Source organism: Pagrus major, chromosome 21 (genome assembly GCF_040436345.1).
Source record: "Pagrus major chromosome 21, Pma_NU_1.0".
NCBI classification, from domain to species: Eukaryota; Metazoa; Chordata; class Actinopteri; order Spariformes; family Sparidae; genus Pagrus; species Pagrus major.
In genome coordinates this window covers 24,971,648-24,982,583 of record NC_133235.1, presented here as the reverse complement: position 1 = coordinate 24,982,583, position 10,936 = coordinate 24,971,648, and the positions used below count along the sequence as shown (strand labels likewise).

At 40.2% G+C, this 10,936-nt stretch overlaps 2 protein-coding genes across 23 annotated transcripts in view; both read right to left on the bottom strand.

The window, feature by feature from the left end:
* Positions 1–3,156: 3,156 nt before the first annotated feature.
* Positions 3,157–5,439, bottom strand: LOC141017413 (ras-related protein Rap-2b-like). Its single transcript, XM_073492127.1, has one exon. The coding sequence runs from the start codon at positions 5,042–5,044 to the stop codon at positions 4,496–4,498; it is 549 nt and encodes a 182-aa protein (XP_073348228.1). The 5' UTR covers positions 5,045–5,439; the 3' UTR covers positions 3,157–4,495.
* Positions 5,440–7,298: 1,859 nt separating this feature from the next.
* mbnl1 (muscleblind-like splicing regulator 1) overlaps positions 7,299–10,936 on the bottom strand; it is a 43,432-nt gene continuing 39,794 nt past the window's right edge. For all 22 annotated transcript variants that reach the window (XM_073490738.1, XM_073490744.1, XM_073490753.1 and 19 more), the window contains one exon: positions 7,299–10,830. The gene's annotated coding sequence lies outside the window, so the exon portion shown is untranslated. The remainder of the gene's footprint in view (positions 10,831–10,936) is intronic.

Here is a 10,936-nt window from a genome sequence, read left to right as displayed (position 1 = left end):
TACTGTTTTTAGTTTAAACTTTGTACAGAGTTTGGTAGTGTAGTCCAGGTTGGAGGCCGGGCACCGTCCAGTGTCCAGACAAACCACTGGGGGGTCGTGACGTGATTAAAAGAGTCCGTCATTTTGACTTGTTATCACTTTGGGCCCTTAAATGCACGGTATGTAATTTCTGCCACTACGGGTCACTAAATCAAACCAAAACAAAGCAGATCAGTCGTGTGGGATCATGGAAGTTGATGTCTTCACATCTACGTGACCCAGGCAGAAATGTTGACAGACGAGGTAATGTAAGTTTAACGTTTTATTCATGTTATATTTAGTCACCAGCGTCCTTCCTCTGACTCTCTCCCAGAAATCATAGACCAAATGAAAAGCACCATTTTGAAAAGCAGCCCACTGGTCGAACATTGCACTCCTACAACACTGACAAAAATCGATAGAGCAGCAGCAGAGATATCGCCCTTTTTATTACACACACTCTTCTGCCTACATTACCCACAATGCAACTCAGTCATTTAATGACATCATTGGAGGAAATTTGTGCAGCTTCCTCTGGAGCCACAAAAGGCTTTACACTACTTTTTGTCACTGAGCAGGTGTACTCCCCAAGGCCTGTAAACACACTAACATTGTGGATTTGAGGTATAAGTATTTAGCAACACAAAATATAAATACTCAAGTAAAGTACAAATACCTCAAAAAGTGCAGTTTTTTGGGGTAATGTGAGTTACTTTACGAAATCAGATAGAAACATTTACCTTTGTGAGTCCGTTCCTAGTTTAGTGATCTACAGGAGTTGTTGCAGGATCGTTTTGTTTTTGAGGAGTTCATCTTCTGTTCATTCGTGTGCATCATTCATCAAAGTTAAAACAACCAAACAGGAAGAAATGGCTGCCACCTATTCATTCATGAGTAGTCATTGAGATGGTGTATTATATTTACGCTGCCAGTGACTGTTTACATCTCTACTAACTGGGGGAAAAGCAGATGGAACTTTTTTCACAGGTCAACTCTTCTGAAAAAAAATGTGCTTTTTTATTTTTATTTTCTTACTTTTACTTTTTTTTTTTTTTTACAGTTTAGCACCTGTTTTATGTGTATGAGCCAAACAACAACTAAGATGTGGGGTTTCACAGAAAGTTGGTATGTGGGCGTTTAACACGACCAGAATAAAGATAAGAGTCATCTGCAGTGATAAATACAGTTGGTGATAGTTTCAGAGATTTACTACGCCCTGACGGTTGCAGCTACTGCAGATAGTCATCATGAAAACAAAGTATGAATTGCTCGGCTCGTTAAAGCAACCTTTTCTTTACTTTCGGACCTGAATAATGCGAGCTCGTCCTTGGATTGAATTTAGTTATTATCTGACCTTGAATCTCTGCGGTAAGAGGGACACTTGAGGCAGCAGCTCATTGGCCCGTCTGAGGAATGGCCCACCAAATACCAGTCTACAGTATGTATGGCTGATTGAACTTGGCTGCAGACACAAAAAGCCCTCTCTGTCCTCCACTCTGCAGCCTAGAAAACATGCGGCGGGATGAGGGGAAACAGCTCTCCCCCAGCGAAACACACTTACTGGAAACCCTACCCACTACCCAAACAACTGGACTGAGACGGTTTTTTTTCTCACATGGGGCACGATGGCCATGATCACTGACTTAATGAGACTCGCGGCAATTAATCGATTAATCACCACCAAGTTCCAGCTTCTTGAATAAGAATATGTTCTGTTTTCTTTACTCCTCTGTGACAGTGAACTGAATATTTTTGGGGTTGTGGACAAAACAAAACATTTGACCCTTCCACCGTTGAGCTGTGGCTTTTCTTGGTCTTCAGATATGTGGGAATGCCAGATTTCACTTGTTTACAGTCCATGTGAGGATGAAAATCCATGAACACCTAGTTAGTATGATTTAGGGCTGCAACTAACGATTATTTACATTGTCGATTAATCTGTTGACTATTTTCTTGATTAATTGATTAGCTGGTTAGTTGGTAAAAAGCCAAGAATGTTTATAAGTGTTTCCTCAACACAAAGATATTCAGTTTACTGTCACTGATGAGTCAAAAAAACCCAAAACAAACAGAAATATTCACATGAAAGAAGCTCAAATCAGAGACTTTTGAGTCTTTTTCCTTATAAAATTACTCAAACCATAAAATCAATTGTTAGAATAGTTGGTAATTCATTAATCTTTTAGTGTATGAGATGACAAAAGGACTAAAAAAAAAGTATCACACATGCCGAGACCAGGGCCGCCCAAAGTGGGGCACACGGGCTAAAGTTGGCACCACCAGGTTCGATTTGGCCCAGTAGATGTTTCTTCACTAAGCTATCTAAATTTTTGGGAGGTTAAAATGCTCTTTAAATATTTCGGTCACTTAATTATTTTTACAATCTGAGCGTGGTGGGCAGAGTGACACTTTTATGACACAATTAAGGCTGAGAGGCACATGAAAAAGATATATTTTTTACATATTTAAGTCATAAAAACAGGAGAGAAAATCAATTTAGATCATTTTTTCTCACTTGCCTCTCAGGGCTTCCATAAAGTGACATTTTGCATCTTAACATAACAGGTGCTGTCTTTTGGCCGATGGTCCACCATTGAGTTTCAGTCATGGCCCTCCAAGGAGAAAAGGTTGGGCCCCCCTGGCCTAGACCTCACGGTGACATCTTTATATTGTGCAGTCCAAAGATATTCAATCAGTGAAGCTGACACTAGGAATGTTTGGAGATTGTCTTTCATATATTACTTAAACTATTGATTATCAAAGACAATCGACTTCTTGTTGCCGTGCTAACATTGTAAAGCAGCCACAGTACTTCAAGTTAAATACTATTAAAACTACTATTTATAAACACAGCTGTTCGTAGAATGCATGGCGATGAGGCTATGTAAGATGTTTAACAAAGTAAACATTGAGACTCTTAAATTCATCCTCAGCATTCACGCACAAATAAGTCAGAATACGAGCCAGTGACAGACATTAAGAATAACCAGAAACAGCCAATCTTCTCGCTGACGGTCTCATTTTGCTTCTGTGGGTCAAATAGAGGCATCAGTACCAGTTAAAAACTTCTTGTACTACGTTTAAAGAAAAAAGTAGACACTTTATGTTATCATCAGAGACAAGCACAGCACACAGCGGTACGTAAAATGCGTTTTTTTTTTTGTATTACAAGTCTTTTAAACTGACAGGTGGATGGCAGAAGATTTGTCCAAAGGGATAATAACAATTACGGTAAGTCCCCAAAAAAAAAAAGAAAAGAAAAAGTCACATTTTTAGAAAAGGAAACAAAAAAACTCTAGATAATATTAATTATAAGAATAATAATAATAATAATAACAATAATAATAATACAGACATGGCTTGCCATTCACTGAACCAAAAATCCTAGTAAGGTTAAAGTTACTCTGTTGTTCTTGTCGGGACTAGTACCTCAAGAAACGGCCTGAATCTGACCCTGAAACAGCAGGTCACCTGTTTACAAGCTTCCTGACAGTAAAACAGGAAGAGGCTCTCCGCACTGACACCAAATGAAACGAAACTGAAAAAACTGCCGAAAAAAAAGAAAGAAAAAGTTCTGATTGCCATCAAGACGCACTGCAGAGGAAGTAGGGCTCATCAGTTGGCACAGTCACAGGAGTTTTTTTGTTTGTTTGTTTGTTTGTTTTTAAGTGAGGAAGGCACTTGACATGGGGGGGGGGGGTTCCCACCTCCCCCATGCAGCGACAGCAATGCACTAAGGTCCTTGTTTGTGCACACTGAGGAGGGACACCGTCAGCTAAGTGCAAGTTCAATGATAAATCCACTTTCACCAGACCGGAGAGGAGGAGGAAGGGGGAAATAAAGAAAAATATGTAGGCGTAACACAACTCCAACACGGTCAACAGCTTCAAAATACAGTATCTGAGCGAGTCTTGGATCAATGGCGACATAAAGTGTGGAGACTTGAGGAACCTGTGCAAGGCTTGAGTGGTGATTGATACGTTTAAGAGCGATTATGAAGCACTTTCAGGTCTCCTCAAGGTGACCGATTACAGGGATTTGGCATAACAACACCCACCCCCACACCACCACCACCACTCCTCCTCCTCTCCAACACAGATGGACCCAGCCCAGAAGATGCAACAGTACAACTCAACAAATAAAAACCACCAGAAATTAAAAAAAAGAAGAGAGAAATAAGCAGAAAACAGCTGTCTCTTAGGTTTCACAATAAGACATTCCCATTGAGGCACATTTCCAGAGAAGTGTCATATACAAAGCTATAAAAAAATCCCAAAAACATTCAAGTACTTTGTCATGTAAACACTTTTTCCAGACTATAATACATAATCGATTGTTGTCGTCGTCGATTTCTTGTGTGCAACAATAAGACAACAGTGTGAGCAGAGAGAGGGGGGGGGGGGTAGTTTTGCAAGAAGCTCCACATTAGCCCTGGGGTGGGTGGTTTGGGGGGGCACCGGTTCTGATGGGTTGTCTTTTAGAGCAGGACACATGAGCAGCACTGGTCTCCACCACTGGGAACAGTCGAGTAGTTCATCTGTCTCACTATCTCTGCGAACAGTTCGTCGACTGATCCTTTATTTTTGGCTGAGGTCTCCATAAAGGGGCAGTTCCAGTCCTGGGCCAGCGCCTTGCCTTCCCCGGAAGACACCTCTCTCTCCCCCTCCAGGTCCACCTTGTTCCCCACCAGGATCATGGGCACCCTCTCGTACCTCTTCACCCGGATGATCTGGTCTCTCATCGGCTTGATGTCCTGGAAGCTCTGCTGGTTCACCAGGCTGTAGACCAGGATGAAGCCCTGGCCGTTCTTGATGTACAGGTCTCGCATGGAGGCGAACTGCTCGGTCCCCGCCGTGTCCAGGATCTCCAGCACGGACGGGGACGAGTCCACCTCGATCTCCTTCCTGTAGAAATCCTCTATCGTCGGGTCGTACTTCTCGATGAAGGAGCCCGTCACGAACTGGACCGTCAGCGCGGATTTGCCGACTCCGCCCGACCCCAAAACAACCACTTTGTACTCCCTCATGGCTGTGGAGGGGGGGAGACGACTAGGGGGGGAAAAAAAAGGCAGACACCTCCTTTTTTCCGCGACGAAGCCTGCTCCCTCTCCCTCTCCCTCTCTCCCACCCGCTGACCGGCCCCGATGTTTTCAACCCGAGCGGGCTGGGAAGGCTGTCCTCTCGCTCGGATGGCGCACAAATCCCACGCCGGCGGATCCTCCTGCTCGCCTGCTGCTGCGTGTGGGCCGCGGGGTGGAGATCCGAGGAGAATGGCCGCTCCTGGACATCAGCGGGCCGAGTTACAGCGCATTTTGATCGCACTGTATTGTGCAACGCTGCTGGGAAAGCGTGATCGTCTCTCTGCGCTCTTGCATGGCGTTTCCTGCCCACATCCTCAGCGCGTCAAAGCGCAGAGGCTTCAGTTCCGTTTTCTTAAAGGAGCCGTCACCCAGAGCAGCAGTCAGATGACCAGACGCACACACACACACACACACACACACACACTGACTGTAGTCTGTGCTGACCTCTGGCCTCATGTACACTCTCACGGTCAGTAGCCCGCAAACAACAGTGCTCATCCAGCCGCTCACTGTCCCTCTAATTATCATCATACATGAGCATTTATGTTAATGAGGCCACTCATTAACTCATTATGCTTAATGGTCCAGTGGTGGGGGGGAATATTTACACCCTGTGCTTGAGTAAAAGTACTTTATAGTAAGGGTTCATGACTTACCATGAATTCATTCAAGTACCCAAAAGTCATACTTGAGTAAAAGTAAAGATATGGTGTTAAAATATTAGCTAGTTAGCTCAGTTAGCCGTGCAGTTAGTGGTTTGAACGGGGAGCTTGGGGACCAGGGGAGTGGATGGGACAAAGGGGGAAATAAGATCATCAGATGGGTCCTCAAAATGCAGTGGTGGAATGTAATTGAGTACATGTATGCAATTACTGTACTCCAGTACTAATTTGAGGAACTTTTATAGGCTACTTCACTTGAGTATTCCCATTTTATGCAACTAAATACGTGTACTTCGCTACATTTCAGCAGTAAATTTGTTATGTTTTACTCCACTACATTTGTCTGACAGCTTTAGTTACTAGTTACTTTTCAGATTATACTTTCCATTCCCTTCCTGTTCAGTAGATGTATCTCTAAAGGGTTCATTTTTCTGTCCTAAGCTAAATAAATATTCCTACAGAGTATGATGCATTTCTTAGGATTAAACTACCTGCCAGTATATCCAGTATAACAAAATGCAACATACACACAATTCAGCAGATATATGAATCCAAAAATATCTTAGTCAGAAACGACTGACAGGTATCATTTTTTCTGCAGAATGAGTTTTTTACTTTTGAGAAATAAATCTTGGTGAAACTTTTACGTTCAGGAAATTCCACTTGTGGTGAAGTATTTTCACAGCGTGGTATTAGTACTTTTACTTTTAAGGATTTGATACTTCTTCCACCACTGTCAAAATGTTACATGTTCATATATAGAACAGTATGGTAAGGATTATGTAGTCAGATTACAAAAAATAAGTAAATGGAAATATAATAATAATATAAATAGCCCAGATTATACCTGAAAAAAAACATTGTCAAGGATTATTTGATTACATTTTTGGATTATGAGTTTAAAATATGGTACTTTTAAGATTATGAATCTTTATTTCATGCTTGTCAAGCTTGTGCTTTTGACAAACAGGTTCTTAGACGTGTGCTCCTCTGGCCTTGCAAGAGCAAATATAAGATCTGAATATGCAAAAAGCATCTTATTTGCATTACAAATATTTGGAGACGTTTAGAGAGAAAAAGGAACATTTGTGGAAGTCAAATTTTTGTGGCTGCGTTTTGTTCCCAATTACAAAAATTGCCATGTTATTTGTATTCAGTGACTGACTACATTTCAAAGTAATTTGACCCAACCCTGTGAGATTTTACGGGCTTCATTTAACTTTTTTATTATCCATTTTAACCCAGATAATGCACACAATCTCATGAGAATTGCCCTGAGCACATCTGTCACACATCAGTCTCCGTGGAGCTGCTCCAGTCTCGCTGACACTGAACCCTCAAGGTGACGATAATTGTTCATGAGGTTGAAGTTCAGAAGCGACAAGGTGAAATATGTCTCTGCACGCTGAGCTGTCAGGCACATTTCACAGCACAAGGGCATCAATGTACATATGAAGTAAAGCTGTGAATATCTCGACTCATATGTCCGAACTCGACTCACACACCCAGTCCACACGGAGGCAATGACCACACAAGTGTTGCATGAGCAAATCAAATATTGTTTTATTCAGATTTTTTTCATCCATACAGCAAGAGTCAATTATGGCAACAATAAAATGTGCATAAACAAATCTGAAGACAGAATAGTACATTATCGTGTGGCAACTGTTAGCAAATACGTAATCGGTGGTTGCACTTACAAGTAAAAAGCAGTCAAAGTGTACATGTGCCCTCAGCAGGGAAGAGAAAACCTCGGTTGCAGCCGGTAGACTGAACATGTGGTTTGGAAAAAATGGTGCTTTGGTTCTGTAGCGACTATACAGCAGCCTCGAGTCAGAAAACATGTTGACCGGTGACTGTTACATTCATTTGAGAGACTAATTTGCCAAATACGCATTTGGTGAGCCTTCACCTGCTGAGTGCACAGCTATGATAGCAGGAACAGCTTCCCTGTGAGTCAGTGTCCACTGTAATTATTATATGGCTATGAGAAAGTATCTGGGGTGGATGAGTGCTAATATTTCACCATTCTTTAAATAACATGTTTGCTTGGAAAATATTGTATCACACAAGAGTAAGATGACTTGTTTTTGAAGTATTATTTCTCCCCACTGTGGATGTTATCTACTGTATGTATAATTTGAAAGAAAAAGAACATATTATTGTGTATTCTGTAAATCTGAATGTGTTATCGTTCTTTACATAACTACGCAGTTTCTTTTGTTTACATGTTTGTACTTTTACATGCAGTCAAATCAAACTATAATAGAATATAAATTTCGATAGGTTTATGTATCGACTGTACCATGGGAGCAGCAATACTGCATGACCAAGTCCAACAAATGATATATGGACATTATTGGAGATGTCATCCTACAGGAGGAGGTGGAGTTAGCATGACATGGGGATATGTATTCCCCTACAACATTCCCTGGCGATACTAGCCACTGATAAAATAAGACAAAAAGCGCATAGCTTTCTCTGAATGCATTGGCCAAGAAACTAGTGCCCTTCTTTGCAAGCAATTTTTTTTTTAGCTGGTCTTCTAATTTAAGAATTTAAATTAATCTAGCAAAATTCCTTATAATTATAGATCTTTTTTTATTCAAAATAATATCTCAATATGATACACATTTTTTTCTCTGTTCATTTGACTATATACAGAAGTGCAAAAAGTCAACCTTCGTCCCTTAGGTTAGAACTCATCATCTGCAGCATTTCAGACTTCTCCGGCGCGGAAAAAAGTCTTCGCTTTCTCGCTCCTAATCTCGCTATCCTCCGAAAACATCCGAACACCCGTCAATCTCACTGCTCGTTTTGGCCTGACATTCAGGGCAAACTTAAGAAATATTCAAACAAAAGTACATATCTTTTTGAAATGGATACAGTAGAAAATAATTTTACTCTAAAACATGGATCTATATTTCAATATAATATATTTTCAAACATGATCTTTACATGTTACAAGGAAAATTTAAGTTGGTTAAAACATTAGTTTTTTCTTTGTCTACTCGGAGATTTAATTGATCTCGTTCCTTGTATCACAAAAGTCTTTCATCAACAAAATTAACTGATAATGTAACATCAAATGAAAAAAGACATCCAGCTATATGAATGAAGTGAATATTTAAAACTGACTCAACACATTATCATTTATATGGTTTGAAAAAGTTATGAATGTCATACTACCTCAAAATCTACAACGGCTATATCAATGTTGTCAAGTAATATATAGTAAGGCAAAAAAAGAAAAATCTACAACTACATACCTCAAATAGATTCAAATCCTTAAGTAGTACATAACACATAAGTTCAATGAAATTTAAGAGAGTAATTGTTACTTCTACATAGAGAGAGAGAACAAAAAAAAAGATCATAAGCGGCATGTGAGAGAACAATAAAACGTCATTGGTGTTCTTTACCTGCATGGTGATTGAAGTACATTTGATTGGGCCGAGACCCATTAATTGTAATCTAAGGCTTTGTTAGGTACATTACAATCGGTAAAGACACACTACACGCATCTGTGAAAACAGAAAAGGGATGTGATCATAAATGGACTGATGAATGAGAGGTGATAATTCCTTAATTGTGTAAGCCTCTTGAGAGATGCTTCTGTAACCCTTTGTGAATGTGATTGAGAGGAAAAAACTGTGCTTTGGTTTCTGTAGTCACATCTACAAATGAGTGAAAACCTTCATGTTTTGCGTGGAAATACCAACACGTGACGCGTTGCCTTTCCTCAAAAGTGAAAGTTCACCTAAGATGAGTTTTGAAATTAAAACATGGTGACCAGACAAACAATCATTCAAGTGCACATGTGGTTTAAATGACCTAATAGACCTTCAGGGTCTGTTGTTTTTTTAAATTCCCATCAACACATGGCTCAACAGTGCTTCTTATTGGAGACACAGTTTTAGAGTCGCTCCTCTTTAAAAGACGGAGAACAAGGTAACACAATGTCGATTGAAGCTACACCCTCTACTTCACCAGGCTTTAGAGTCAAGGGACTTGAGCAACAACATAATCCCAACAAACAAAAAAACAACTACTCTATGAAAAGAGGTATGACAAACTTTAGAAAAAACCCTCCATTTTTGATTTTTGAAAGAAAAAAACATCAGAATTAACAAAAAAAAATTGGCAAAGAAACCCACTTCTAAAACTGATTAATTAGAGAAAAGAAAAAAAAAAGTTAAAAAAAAACAAAAAACACTCACAATGGAGATTCTGAAAACAAACGATACAAAAAGAGCCATACAAAACTTTTACCTTCGGTAAACAAATAACACTGCTGAGATAACACTCTGGTTTTAGCTGTATGGCCTTGATGGCACATGACAAGGTGAGAAAAAGCTAGCCTGGCTGTGCTTTCAAGGTACACAGGTATGTTGGTTTACCCAGAACATTCATATGTCCAAGACCCTCATTTCAACATCTAGTTTCACTAGTAGCCGTAAAAACACAATACTGTACATGCCTAATTCTTTTGGCGAATAAAATTCCTGTTAAAATCATTGTGCCTTTCAGATTTCAATTCAAATTCAAGGTGCATGTTTGCATTTATCTTGTAAACTATGAAATATGGCTATCAATTAAAAAAAATTATAATAATAAAGCAGAACAAATAAAAAAGGAAAGAAAGATCTTGGTCTACTAACGTACCAGCACTGGATGTTGCTTATTGCAACCACGCTCCTGACCTTGTGTGCGTGCAGTAATGATAATAATTAGAACAAATTGAGTGCGATGATTTTTAGTCAGACACAGAGGTGTAATGTGAAGGTTCCCCGCAGAGGGAGAGACACACTGACCCCGGCACCAAGATGTCCTCTTCTCCACGGCTGGACGTTGAATTTGACAACAAATTCTCCTTGATGTTGATATGTGGGAAGATGGCACAGATCATGTGTTGCACCCTTGATGTTTAGTCGTGTGATGAGACCCATCGTCGTGGACCGGCTGAGAGATGGCAGACCCTCCTTGTCCCATTGCTTGACATTCTGAAGGTTATGTACATAAAGGCTGAACTCTTTTGGCTTGGACGGTGCCAGCACACATTCATTTGATCTGCAAGACATGACGGATTGCACTTGAAAAAGGCTGCATTTAAAAGTTTTTGCTACTGAACGAGACAGACGGTGTATACAAACTTATCTAAGTGCACACAAAATTG